At 47.9% G+C, this 13,503-nt stretch overlaps 1 protein-coding gene across 1 annotated transcript; it reads left to right on the forward strand.

Annotated features, from left to right (window-relative positions):
- Positions 1-2,468: 2,468 nt before the first annotated feature.
- On the forward strand, positions 2,469-12,283 carry LOC121302038 (glial fibrillary acidic protein-like). Its single transcript, XM_041231834.1, has 9 exons — positions 2,469-3,019; positions 5,510-5,570; positions 6,002-6,097; positions 7,497-7,658; positions 8,032-8,157; positions 9,525-9,745; positions 10,321-10,364; positions 10,731-10,816; positions 11,715-12,283. The coding sequence occupies exons 1-9, from the start codon at positions 2,517-2,519 to the stop codon at positions 11,754-11,756; spliced, it is 1,341 nt and encodes a 446-aa protein (XP_041087768.1). The 5' UTR covers positions 2,469-2,516; the 3' UTR covers positions 11,757-12,283.
- The last annotated feature ends 1,220 nt before the right edge of the window (positions 12,284-13,503 follow it).

Consider the following 13,503-nt stretch of genomic DNA (forward strand, 5'->3'; position numbering starts at 1 on the left):
GGAGGTGCACTGTACCTGCAGATTGACTGTCTCAGGGACACTGCCCAGGTGATGCACTGTACCTGCAGATTGACTGTCTCAGGGACACTGCCCAGGTGATGCACTGTACCTGCAGATTGACTGTCTCAGGGACACTGCCCTGGTGATGCACTGTACCTGCAGATTGACTGTCTCAGGGACACTGCCCAGGTGATGCACTGTACCTGCAGATTGACTGTCTCAGGGACAACGTCCAGGTGATGCACTGTACCTGCAGATTGACTGTCTCAGGGACAACGTCCAGGTGATGCACTGCACCTGCAGATTGACTGTCTCAGGGACACTGCCCAGGTGATGCACTGTACCTGCAGATCGACTGTCTCAGGGACAATGTCCAGGTGATGCACCGTACCTGCAGATTGACTGTCTCAGGGAACTATAATTCAGGAAATCCACTATTCAGTAGATAATGAAGAATGTCAGAATTTGGACTCCTTTGGCTATAGCGCGATCCAGGATGTACCTGAGAGAAGCAATGGGAGAATTGTGAAAGCTGTATTCCTGTGAACAATACCAATGCTGCCAGTCTCCAGGAAACAATACAGCCCTATTAAAGTGCTCTGTAGCTTACAAAATAATACAGAAATCTTTCCAATTTTACACTCCCATTAGCTTCTTAGTAAACATGCAGTTTGGTTTTTAAACGTGATATCTGGCACTACGCTGGTTTAAAGAAACTTCTTCGTTTCTATGCATTATTCTCAGGCTATCTATCTTCTAGCAGGACAGCACTGAATATCTGAATATCTGTAACAGTGAATATCCAGCAACAATACCTGACAGAGGAAATGACTAGAGATCAGAAATAAAGCAATCATTGTCTTATAATTCTGATGACAGACTGCACTCCCCACTCTTAAAATATGGGACTAAACTGAATATATTATTGGACTGTTGGCGAGACATATTCTTGCATGTATTCCTTCACAGATACATAGCTGATGCGTCTTGTGATGTTTCTCATTCCCCTCAATAGATTTTGCTACAAAATGTATTTTTCTAGATGTTGATTTGAACTGTAGCATTAACTCATTAAAGGGACTTGCCCTGCTTTACTGGATAATTACACTCCCCCCCCCCCCCATGCTTTACAGCAACTGTGCTTTCTCTGTACTCGTGAGCATATATTTAAACACTCAGCAATCAAGAATCGGAGTAAAGCAGATTGATAGACATTGTAAGGGCACTCGGACCGCTTTCACATCCCAACTATTCCAGTAAGAAATAGTTATTTTGTAAATGACACTTTTTAATAATCCAAACAATAACCCTGGTATTTAGTTGGTGTGTTAGTTCTTGATTTAATGGCATTTCTTGACACCCTGGATCCCTGATCCTCGGGACACAGCTAGCCCTCAAGCCCTTTCCCCTGATCCTTGGGACACAGCGAGCCCTCAAGCCCTTTCCCCTGATCCCCGGGACACAGAAGCCCTCAAGCCCTTTCCCCTGATCCCCGGGACACAGAAGCCCTCAAGCCCTTTCCCCTGATCCCCGGGACACAGAAGCCCTCAAGCCCTTTCCCCTGATCCCCGGGACACAGAAGCCCTCAAGCCATTTCCCCTGATCCCCGGGACACAGAAGCCCTCAAGCTCTTTCCCTTGATTCCTGGGACACAGCGAGCTCTCAAGCACTTTCCCAGCCCCTCACTACAGTCCAGGAGCTTCCATCCAGATAAATCTCAAAGCATGAATGCTGACACCTTGGTTCCAATTCAAATGAGGATGGACACAAAGAGCACAGTTACAATCATTACGCTTTGAAGAAGGAGTCTGTAGCACATTGACCTGTCTGAGGAACATTACTGGGACATGGTGTGCCTGGCTTCCATTCTGCCCTAGTACCTGCACTGACCCAGCTGCCAGTCTGCAAGGCTACATGCCCACAGTATCTAGCTACATAACATTAACCACGTGAAACCTTGTCATTGACCATCAGTCTCTATCTCCTGATTTCTATTTCATTTCCTTTACAATAATATATTCCTGTCTGCTTGTCACATCAGTTGGAACAATGAGTGCCTTTTCGACAAGCCCTAAACAGCTCTATTCATGCTTTCACATGGTTTTCACTATAATTAACTAAACACTGATATGCTTTTATCATGGAACACTACAGTGGTATATATTATATATATATCTATATATTCTTATATATTATATATATCTACAACTTATATATATATATATATAGAGAGAGAGAGAGAGAGAGAGAGAGAGAGAGAGAGAGAGAGAGAGAGAGACAGTATGCCAGATAGTAAAATGTACCTAAAGTTCTTTCATAGTATCCACATGACAGTAGTCTGAAAGCTGTGCGGAGGCAGTGTAACTGGCAGACACTAGGATCACACCTCCCCAGCCACCCTCCTCTCCCCCTCGCCCCCTCTGCTATTGGGTGGTCCCCTGTCTATAAAACTCTGAGATGCACAGAGCGGAGTTTATTTGCAAAGCCACAGCAGACCCACTTAACCAGCCAGTGCCATGAGTCTAGAAACCCAGAGGGTGTCGTCCTACAGGAGGATGTTTCTGGGCCGGGGCTTGAAGAAGCAGTCGAGCGGACAGTACTCCCTGGGCAGCTCCCCTTGCTACGGCCCCATCTTATTCTCCAGCAGCCCCCGGGTCTCCATGGGGCGGACGAAGAGCTCTGCGCTGGGGCTGAGCCAGGACCGGGTGGACTTCTCCCTGGCCGACGCCCTCAATGGCGAATACAAGGAGACCCGCACCAACGAGAAGGTGGAGATGATGGACCTGAACGACCGCTTCGCCAGCTACATCAAGAAGGTGCGCTTCCTGGAGCAGCAGAACAAGGTGCTGGCGGCAGAGCTGAACCAGATCAGGGGCAAGGGACCGACCAGGCTGGGACACATCTACCAGCAGGAGCTGCAGGAGCTGAGGAAGCAGGTGGACCAGCTCAGCACCGCCAAGGCCAGGACTGACATCGAGAGGGACAACCTGGCCCAGGACCTGGGCAACCTGCGGGAGAAGTAAGCTGAGCTTTTCCTGTCCTTATTCCCTCTCACACTCCCCTCCCCTCCATCACTCCACAGCTCGCACCCTGGACCGGCTGGCTGGCTGCTGCACTCAGACCCTCAGCCTGAGTCTATATGCTGTACAGATATAGGAAGTTTTGCATTGCCTAGATTTTTAAGATTGAGATGTAATAAAAAAGAGTAATATATGAACATTATTTAGATATTTTATTTAACATCATGCATTCAAAAAAACTACAAAATGATATCGCAAAAGTCTACTGGAAGCCACAATAGCAGTACAGTATTTCATGTTAGATATTGAAATGTCACTTTTTTCAATTTTTGTCAGTTTCTCGTTAAGTATATGGAAAACTACAAAGCAGTATGCAATTTAATATGTTAATGTAACATTATTCAGCAGGTTTTATTCAAATTAATTCTTTCTATAGGGTGGTGCAAAACTTTTGCCCATAGCTGTAGTGTTTTCAGTTTCTGGACAATTTTACCAAACTAAAGAATTTTCTTCAGTTCACACTTCTCTCTCACTGTTGAAATGCTTTTTTTGCCAAATGGAAAAGAACAATTGCTTGGTGCTAGTTAGATTGTTAGCTGTCAGTTTTTAAGATTTCTTTTGTGTTGTAAATGAGTAGTGGTGAAACATATTTATAGATCTGGACCTTGGTAGATCTGGAAAAGTTTATCAAAGATAAGGTGAGGATTCATTTTCATGCCGTACCTTACCAGTCAGTGATCAGGGTGATCTGAATCACCGCAGTGGATGGTGTTAGACAGCTGTGATTTATAGGGCAGAATGGTCTGATACACTCAGCAAGTTGTATTATTTAAGTGGCAGCAGCCTCATGGTATAATTGAGGGTGGAATTACCAGCCTTCCTGCCTTGATAAGTGGAACTGACTAACTGAGAATCCACTCCACACTGTGCAGCATCTTACACCTCACTGTGCAGCTCCTCACACCTCACTGTGCAGCACCTCACACCTCACTGTGCAGCTCCTCACACCTCACTGTGCAGCACCTCACACCTCACTGTGCAGCACCTCACACCTCACTGCAAGCACCTCACACCTCACTGCAAGCACCTCACATCTCACTGCAAGCACCTCACACCTCACTGCAAGCACCCTCACACCTCACTGCAGCACCTCACACCTCACTGTGCAGCTCCTCACACCTCACTGTGCAGCACCTCACACCTCACTGTGCAGCACCTCACACCTCACTGTGCAGCACCTCACACCTCACACCTCACTGTGCAGCACCTCACACCTCACTGCAAGCACCTCACACCTCACTGTGCAGCACCTCACACCTCACACCTCACTACAAGCACCTCACACCTCACTGTGCAGCACCTCACACCTCACACCTCACTGTGCAGCACTTCACACCTCACTGTGCAGCACCTCACACCTCACACCTCACTGCAAGCACCTCACATCTCACTGCAAGCACCTCACACCTCACTGTGCAGCACCTCACACCTCACACCTCACTGCAAGCATCTCACACCTCACTGCACAGCACCTCACACCACACTGTGCAGCACCTCACACCTCACTGAGCAGCACCTCACACCTCACTGAGCAACACCTCACACCTCACTGTGCAGCACCTCACACCTCACTGTGCATCTCCTCACACCTCACTACACATTCACAAAGATTTATTTCCCACAGAGTCTGTCCCACGGTTGGTCCCCTCTCCTATTAATACAGCCCCCCTCTATAGATGGATACAGGCGGAATCACGTCTCCATTTGATAAATCTTTCCCTTTGAAAGGACCAGGGGAAATAATAAGAGAAAGGGAGAGGACTGTTTATCCCGCTGCTACAATTTATAGCCGTCCCCACACAGAGGCTGCCATTGTGTGTGAAGCTATACTGCGCTGAAGTAGTGACAGACTATCTACCCAGAGTTGATTGAGTCAGGCTCAGTGGCAGTGGGCCTGCAAAGAACAACAACAACAAAAGAGACGTCTGGTGTCTGGTGCGTTGGCCACCGAAGAGCAGGGGCACATTTCCAGCTGCAAAAAGTTTAGTATCTTTTCATTTGCTCTGATCTTTGTGCCTCGTGACACTTGCAAATAATGCTGAGTCTTTTCCTCGCTTCAGAAATGTCTCCAGTGGCTAGGGAAATGGTCACCCCATGGTTCTCTTTCCGTGTTCATTGAAACAAAAGCTAGACAATGAAAAAAACTGATGTGTTAAGTTAGCGTCAATGATCTGTATTCATCATTGAAGGGTTTCGCAAAAAGCAAATTGTTGCTGTTTCAAAAAAAAAGAAAACTTTCCCAAGGTCTGATAATAGTTTAGTGAATAATTTTCATAAAGAAACACAGCAATAGTAAGAATACTTTGTTTGCAAATAACCAACCCTGTCTTTGCTAGCTGCTTAAGGGCTGTACTCTGCAGCGAGATGCTCTTCCTGAAGGGAGGGGTTATTTCAGTGCACTTGAATTCCACCCTGTTCTTCATTCCCAGATTAGAGGATGAGATCAATCTGCGTCTGGAGGCTGAGAATAACCTGCACTCCTACAGACAGGTGAGCACCTGCACTCCTACAGACGCTAACCCTAACCCTAACCATAACCCTAACCTGAACTCTAACCCTAATCCTAAACTGCACTCCTACACACCCTAACCCTAACCCTAACCCCAATCTGCACTCCTACAGACAGGTGAGCAGGGTTCGAGAGTATGCTCTGTTACAGTATATAGGGGTACAGATTGAGGGAGAGTTGGGGGCTCTGTTACAGTATATAGTGGTGCAGATTGAGGGAGAGTTGGGGGCTCTGTTACAGTTTATAATGGTGCAGATTGAGGGAGAGTTGGGGGCTCTGTTACAGTATATAGGGGTGCAGATTGAGGGAGAGTTGGGGGCTCTGTTACAGTATAGAGGGGTACAGATTGAAGGAGTTGTTGGAACTGTGTTCACATCATTATCTCTGTCTGTCTGTCTGTCTGTCTGTCTAGGATGTTGATGAGGCTGCGCTAAACACTGTTACTCTGGAGAGGAAGATTGAAGCCCTGCACGTGGAGATCAACTTCCTCAACAAAATCCACGATGAGGTAAGAGGCTCCTGCGCTCCATCCATACCGGCTGAGTTTGACCTGATGAACTTGTCCTTGAAATCCCAATAACTGGTCCAACAATCTCTGCAACGTGTGCTCAGTGATGAGCGCTGGGCTCAGTGATGACCGTTGGGCTCAATGATGAGTGCTGGGCTCAGTGATGAGCACTGGGCTACGTGATCAGTGCTCGGCTCTGTGATGAGCACTGGGCTCAGTGACGAGCGCTGTGCTCAGTGTTGAGTAGTGGGCTCCGTGATGAGTGCTGGGCTCAGTGATGAGTGTTAGGCTCAGTGATGAGTGTTAGGCTCAGTGATGAGTGTTGGGCTCAGTGATTTCCTCTGTGCTCAGTGATGAGCGCTGTGCTCAGTGATGACCGCTGGGCTCAGTGATGAGCTCTGGGTTCAGTGATGAGCTCTGGGCTCCATGATGAGCGCTGTTCTCAGTGATGAGCTCTGGGCTCCGTGATGAGCGCTGTGCTCAGTGATGTCCGCTGTGCTCAGTGATGACCGCTGGGCTCCGTGATGAGCGCTTGGCTCAGTGATGTCCGTTGTGCTCAGTGATGACCGCTGGGCTCAGTGATGAGCGCTGGGCTCTGTGATGAGCGCTGGGCTCTGTGATGAGTGCTGTGCTCAGTGATGAGCGCTGTGCTCAGTGATGAGCTCTGGGTTCAGTGATGAGCTCTGGGCTCCATGATGAGCGCTGTTCTCAGTGATGAGCTCTGGGCTCCGTGATGAGCGCTGTGCTCAGTGATGACCGCTGTGCTCAGTGATGAGCGCTTGGCTCAGTGATGTCCGTTGTGCTCAGTGATGACCGCTGGGCTCAGTGATGAGCGCTGGGCTCTGTGATGAGTGCTGGGCTCAGTGATGAGTGTTAGGCTCAGTGATGAGCGTTGTGCTCAGTGATGAGTGTTGGGCTCAGTGATGACCGCTGTGCTCAGTGATGAGCGCTGTGCTCAGTGATGAGCGCTGTTCTCAGTGATGAGCGCTGTGCTCAGTGATGAGTGCTGGGCTCCGTGATGAGCGCTGTGCTCAGTGATGACCGCTGGGCTCAGTGATGTCCGCTGTGCTCAGTGATGAGCGCTTGGCTCAGTGATGTCCGCTGTGCTCAGTGATGACCGCTGGGCTCAGTGATGAGCGCTGGGCTCTGTGATGAGCTCTGGGCTCCATGATGAGCGCTGTTCTCAGTGATGATCGCTGTGCTCAATGATGAGCGCTGGACTCTGTGATGAGCGCTGTGCTCAGTAATGACCGCAGTGTCTGTTAACAAGGGCCATTCTATTACTTGTGTAATTGGTCATGGACGTGTTGCTGTTGTGAATGTTCATGTTTCTCTTGTCCGGTCCGTTCTCTGCCTCTCTGTGTGATCACTGGCTGTATTTTTGCTGTCATATCCCCAGGAGCTGCAAGAGATCCTGCAGCAGATGTCCAGCCAGCAGGTCCATGTGGACATGGACATGTCCAAACCGGACTTGACTACAGCGCTGAGGGACATTCGCACCCAGTATGAATCCATGGCCAGCTCCAACATGCAGGAGACTGAGGAGTGGTACCGGTCCAAGGTGAGGCAGAACCGGGCCGGGCCAGCCTGATTTATGTATTTTTAAAATGTCGCCTCCATTGAGCTTTTATAACGAGGTATTCTCAGTTAGTCTGCTATTGCAGTGCAGAGGTTCTCTTGAGAAAATGATGAAATCTTTTTCATGCTTGATGAGCATGGCTTAGCACAGTAAAGTATCTGTGCTTGTGATTCTGGACATTCCTTTGAAAGGGTTTGGGAAGCACTGCTGCAGTGTGATGATGCAAGAAGTTTTGTCCTATTAGACGCTGCTGGTGCTTTACTAAACAAGGATGTTAACATCCTCAAGTTCTTTAGTTTTTAAACTAGATAAGAAGTGAAAACCTCGCCTGACCCGGCTCTGGGCTCCTCTTCAGTTTTCAGACATGACGGATGCAGCCAATAGGAATGGAGAGGCGTTGCGGCAGGCGAAGCAGGAAGCCAATGAGTACCGGCGTCAGATCCAGGGCATGACCTGCGACCTGGAGACACTTAGAGGAAGCGTGAGTGTCACTTCACTTCCTCTTTCATTCTTTCTGTTCCACAAGCTAGAGAGCAGCACAAAGCAACAGCCGCCTCACAGACAGTGAGAACCGAGTAATGCAAGACCTGCTCAGTAATGTACATACGAATACAACGCTCCCTCTCAGGGACTAGCTGCTCCGGTTTGGTTTTAGGTAACTATAGTTATCTGGAGTCTGGAGGAGGATCTGACAAGTCTGACTTGTGATTGACAGCTCTCAGTTATCGTATATCAGTCCTGACCAGGACTTGCTCAAAGTCTATCAGAAGTAAACATCTTAAAGGGATCATTTATATCATGTACCTTTTCCTGATATTTTTTATTCTTCCCTGTTTAATATCTCATTACTCTAGTAGATCCAGCTCCAGTAGATCCAGCCCAAGTGGCTCTCAGATCCACTATATATCAACTCTGTTATATATCAGTGCCAGTAAATCTCAACTCCAGTAAATCTCAGCTCCATTATATATCAGCTCTGGTAGATCTCAGCTCCAATAGGTCTCAGCTCCAGTATATATCAGCTCCGGTAGATCTCAGCTCATTAGATCTCATCTCCAATAGATCTCAGCTCCAGTATATATCAGCTCCAGTAAATCTCAGCTCCAGTATATATCAGCTCCAGTAAATCTCAGCTCTGGTAGATCTCAGCTCCAGTATATATCAGCTCCGGTAGATCTCAGCTCATTAGATCTCAGCTCCAATAGATCTCAGCTCCAGTATATATCAGCTCCAGTAAATCTCAGCTCCAGTATATATCAGCTCCAATAAATCTCAGCTCCAGTATATATCAGCTCCAGTATATCTCAGCTCCGGTAGATCTCAGCTCCAGTAGATCTCAGCTCCAGTATACATCAGCTCCAGTAGATCTCAGCTCAAGTGTATATCACCTCCAGTAAATCTCAGCTCCAGTATATATCAGCTCCGGTAGATCTCAGCTCCAGTAGATCTCAGCTCCAGTATATATCAGCTCCAGTAGATCTCAGCTCTGGTAGATCTCAGCTCCAGTAGATCTCAGCTCCAGTATATATCAGCTCCAGTATATATCAGCTCCAGTAGATCTCAGCTCTGGTAGATCTCAGCTCAGGTATATATCAGTTACAGTAAATCTCAGCTCCAGTAAATCTCAGCTCCAGTAGATCCCATCTCTAGATTTCAGCTCCAGTGGTCCAGAATGGCATTCCGCCTCTTCAGGATTCCGTTCCTGGTAAAAATTACTAATCAAAGAGCACCCACTAGTATACAGTTACAGCAACTGTTTGAGGCTACATGCAGAATATATAGTAAAATTACGTGCCAAAGTTTATTCAGCTCCAGTAGATCTCCACCCTGACATTGTGTTTCTGACAGAACGAGTCTCTGGAGAGGCAGATGCGTGAGATGGAGGAGCAGTTTGCTATCGAGTCTACGAATTCCCAGGAGTCCGTGGCACGGCTGGAGGACGACATCAACAGCCTGAAGGAGGAGATGGCAAGGCACCTGCAGGAGTACCAGGACCTGCTGAACGTCAAACTGGCCCTCGATATCGAGATCGCCACCTACAGGAAGCTGCTGGAGGGAGAGGAGAGCCGGTGAGGGGAGGGGAGTGAGGAGGGGAGGAGGGGCAGTGAGGAGGAGAGGGAGGGGTTAGTGAGGAAGGGATGAGGGTCAGTGAGTAGGGGAGGGCCAGTGAGGAGGGGAGGGAGGGGCAGAGGAGGGAAGGAGGGGGCAGTCAGGAGGGGACGAGGGGCAGCGAGGAGGGGACGGCAGTGAGGAGGGGATTAGGATTCAGTGAGGAGGGGATGGAGGGGCAGTGAGGAGAGGAGCAGGGGTAGTGAGGAGGTGAGGGGCAGTGAGGAGGGGAGGAGGAGGGGACTGTGACAAGGGGAGGAGGAGTCAGTTCTCCCGTCCAGGGAGGGAGCAAAGAAGAGGGGAGGGTCCCAATAGTGAGGAGTGGACCCCAGGGTTAGTGAGGAGGAGAGGAGGGGCAGTGAGGTGGGGAGAGAGGGGCAGTGAGGAGGGGTGAGGGGGGCAGTCCACGTAAGTGTGGAGGGGGGGGCAGTGAGGAGGTGAGGTGGGGCAGTTAGGCGAGGAGGGGGGGAGGGGGAGGGGGGGGGGCAGTTCCAGTGCTGATGAAGAATAATTTGTCTTTCACTTTATCTCACAGAATCACTGTTCCTGTCCAAAGCTTCTCAAACCTTCAGCCCCGAGGTCAGTAGTGGACTGGGCCAATTATCCTATATTTAAACTGACTGGAGTGTTCAGGCCTCAAGATCGCCACACACCAGGCCTGATGCAGTTTCCTGCATGGCGACGCAACAATAATAATATTTGTGAAATTAAATGTCACATGCAACTATATTTAATAGCGCCGTTTACAGAGTTCCTCTTATTAAAATCGTATAGATTTAACATAATCATTATTTTGTGAAATGTGATTATTATAATTTTTTTTTTACAGAATATTAAAATACTCTGAATTCAGAATATTAAAATAAAGACCAAGTCTTTTAGCTTCTGTATTGAATGTTGAAAGAGGAGGACTCTGTTCTAAAGCTCCTCCCTTTTTTGTCTCAGAGACCAGCCTGGACTCCAAACTGTCTCCCGAGCCTCCCTTGAAGAGGACTGTTCTGGTTAAAACCGTGGAGATGAGAGCCGGGGAGGTACGTGAGCCGGGGGTCCAGTCTAAACCCACATTTTATTTTCTTTGACTGGGAATTTTATTTTGGGGTGATGTCAGCAGTTCCCAGTTGCACCAGTAGAGGGCAGTGCAGGCTAATGACTAACCTGGAGGCAGCAATGCTGCTTTAGAGTCCTGCTTCCTTGGTCTCTGCTCCCACAAAGCCATGGCACTTTGCTGAACAAATTCTTCTTGTAAAAAGCAATCCATTTTGATGCCTAAATGAATCTGGAATCAGATGTTATATTTGGTTTGTGAGAGCTTCTCTCTGGATTAGTCTACAGTGAGATCAATGGCACGATAACCCACACAGCTCAGTGAATGGATGCTGTTTTGTGACCATAGCCTTGCTGAAAGGGGCAGACAGGGATAGATAGATATCACACCATCCAGCTCTATTTAAAGAACACATTGTGAATGATCATTTAATTTAAACGCTGCACATTTATTGCATTCAGTTATTCCATACATGCTATTTTCTAAGTCTCTAATTATATTACCTTGTTTACCATAAATACTACACCTCAGTAAATAACCTATAAATACTGCACCTCAGTGCCAGATCTCACATCATATCGAGGAATTAGAGACACAATGTAAAGTGCTACCACAGATTCCTGGTCATTCTGATTCCCTTGTGCAGCGGTTCGTTGACCATTCCTCTGCTGGCTGTTTTGTGAGCTCCAGGAAGGACACAGTGAAATGTAAATTAACTGGAGGTCTTCAAAGAGGCTGAGCGTCACTATCTGCTTGTTCAAGATGCCTTTGTTATAGACTTGTATTGAAATGCAACAGGAACAGTGTAGTTCAGGGCACTGTAAATCCAGCCCTGTAGCACACTTAGAGGAAAGGGGCTGATTGTGTGTCTGGCTGTGTTTCAGATAATCAAGGAGTCGATGGCGGAGCGTAAGGAGCTGGACTGAGGGTCTCCCCTGAGCCTGAAGCAGAGAGAGGCTCTATAGCAAGCTTAGCTTCTCCCCCCACTGTAGACTAGACTGCCGTAACCAGCAATGACCTCAGTGTGCCTCTGTGTGTCCGTCTGTCTGTGAATGTGTGCCTGTGTCTCATAGTGTCTGTCTGTCTGTCTGTGTGTGAATGTGTGCCTGTGTCTCATAGTGTCTGTAAAGGGTGTGTGTGTGTGTGTGTGTGTGTGTGTGTGTCTGAGCCTTCAGTGTGATAAGCGTAACAAAGTCCAATTCCAGTGTAAATGAGCTGTGGGTTTGCTATGGTAACCCCCAGCCCTGTTGTGATCAGCCCCCCTCGTCCGGCACGCAGTCTGATCTCTCCATGGAAGCTCTTGCTACTCATGTTATGCAAATTTTTTTGTGGATACGGTGACAGAAAGCAATTTATGGTCTTGGTGTATGTAAACTGAGGGAGAGAGGGAGAGAGAGAGAGAGAGAGAGAGAGAGAGAGAGAGAGAGAGAGAGAGAGAGAGAGAGGGAGAGAGAGAGAGAGAGAGAGGGAGAGAGAGGGAGAGAGAGGGAGAGAGAGGGAGAGAGAGGGAGAGAGAAGGAGAGAGAGCAGTGTTCCAGGTTGAAGGGAAGAAGGAATTTGAATTAGAAAAGGAGATTTGATATTTCCAAAAGGTTCTGGGTGCAGCCCATGGGCACTTTCTGACAGAGACTCGCTCCACTTTTGGGACAGAGAAATCTAGGGCAGTGTTTGATAGACAAGCACTTTGACACTTGCTCTTACTGTCTATATTATAGCCCCAGAAACAACCAAGGATAGAAAACAAAGCTAAAGTAAAACCCCACCTCTTACACAAGCTCTCTACCTTGCCACCCCCACAGTGAACCAACCCCTAATGGAGAACTCAGCGCATCTCACCCCTCACTCCACCTGCTCAACCTGCAGCCCCCCTTTCTCCCCCTGCTGGGGCTAATAAAACTTACAGTGCCCTTATAGAACCTGCAGCAAGGGGGTATCAGAACACCATGGGGCAGTCCCCTGGGACTCCTCCCTCCTATGTGCTGCCCACGATCTCCTCTCCCAGTTCACACACTGTAACATGCAGCCCCCAGCCCTGGTCATAGCAGTCAGGAGCAATAGGATCCCAGCACTGAGCAGATAGATAGTAGAGCACAAGCAGCCCAGCACATCGTCAGTGACCCAACTTGCTCTTGTTTTAATGAGGAACGGTAAAGTTTTGTACCTTTAGGAGTGGCAGCCTGTAACCCTTTAACAATAATATAAAGAAACTGTAGATGAACTTTGCTGTGTTTGTGAACAGTGCTTTCCACTTGCTCTCTCGTATACATGGTATACTACAATCATATACACACATGCATTGTATATCAAATACACCACTTTATTGAACCCAATGCCATCAGAAGATGATGCGACCGCCTGTGGGATGCCACACTCCTGAATAACGCAAATTTCAAATATAATGAGTCCTACTTCTGTGAGAAAGTAGAAAAAAAAAATCTCATTTGTCAAACTCCCAGTTCAATTTGTGCCTCAGTGTGATCATTCAGAACACTGCTTAGTATGGCTTCAGTTTTAAACATGGACACTTAAAAATCTGCTGCCTGCAGACCTGGGAACCGTAACGTTACACAAACAGCTGCAGGGCCCCCCTGCAGACAGCAGCCTGCCACAGTGGATTCTGTGTTCAGCACCCAAGACAAACTGTGCACAAACAAAACTGCAAAACCTGGTAAA

Source organism: Polyodon spathula, chromosome 28 (genome assembly GCF_017654505.1).
Source record: "Polyodon spathula isolate WHYD16114869_AA chromosome 28, ASM1765450v1, whole genome shotgun sequence".
Taxonomy (NCBI): Eukaryota; Metazoa; Chordata; class Actinopteri; order Acipenseriformes; family Polyodontidae; genus Polyodon; species Polyodon spathula.

What these genes read in the sequence shown, in the direction of transcription:
- LOC121302038 (XM_041231834.1), top strand. Translation starts at nt 2,517, where the DNA reads ATGAGTCTAGAAACCCAGAGGGTGTCGTCCTACAGGAGGATGTTTCTG. An exon ending in AGGAGTGGTACCGGTCCAAG is followed by an intron (nt 7,659 to 8,031) that starts GTGAGGCAGAAC and finishes GCTCCTCTTCAG; the next exon opens with TTTTCAGACATGACGGATGC. An exon ending in CTCAAACCTTCAGCCCCGAG is followed by an intron (nt 10,365 to 10,730) that starts GTCAGTAGTGGA and finishes TTTTTGTCTCAG; the next exon opens with AGACCAGCCTGGACTCCAAA.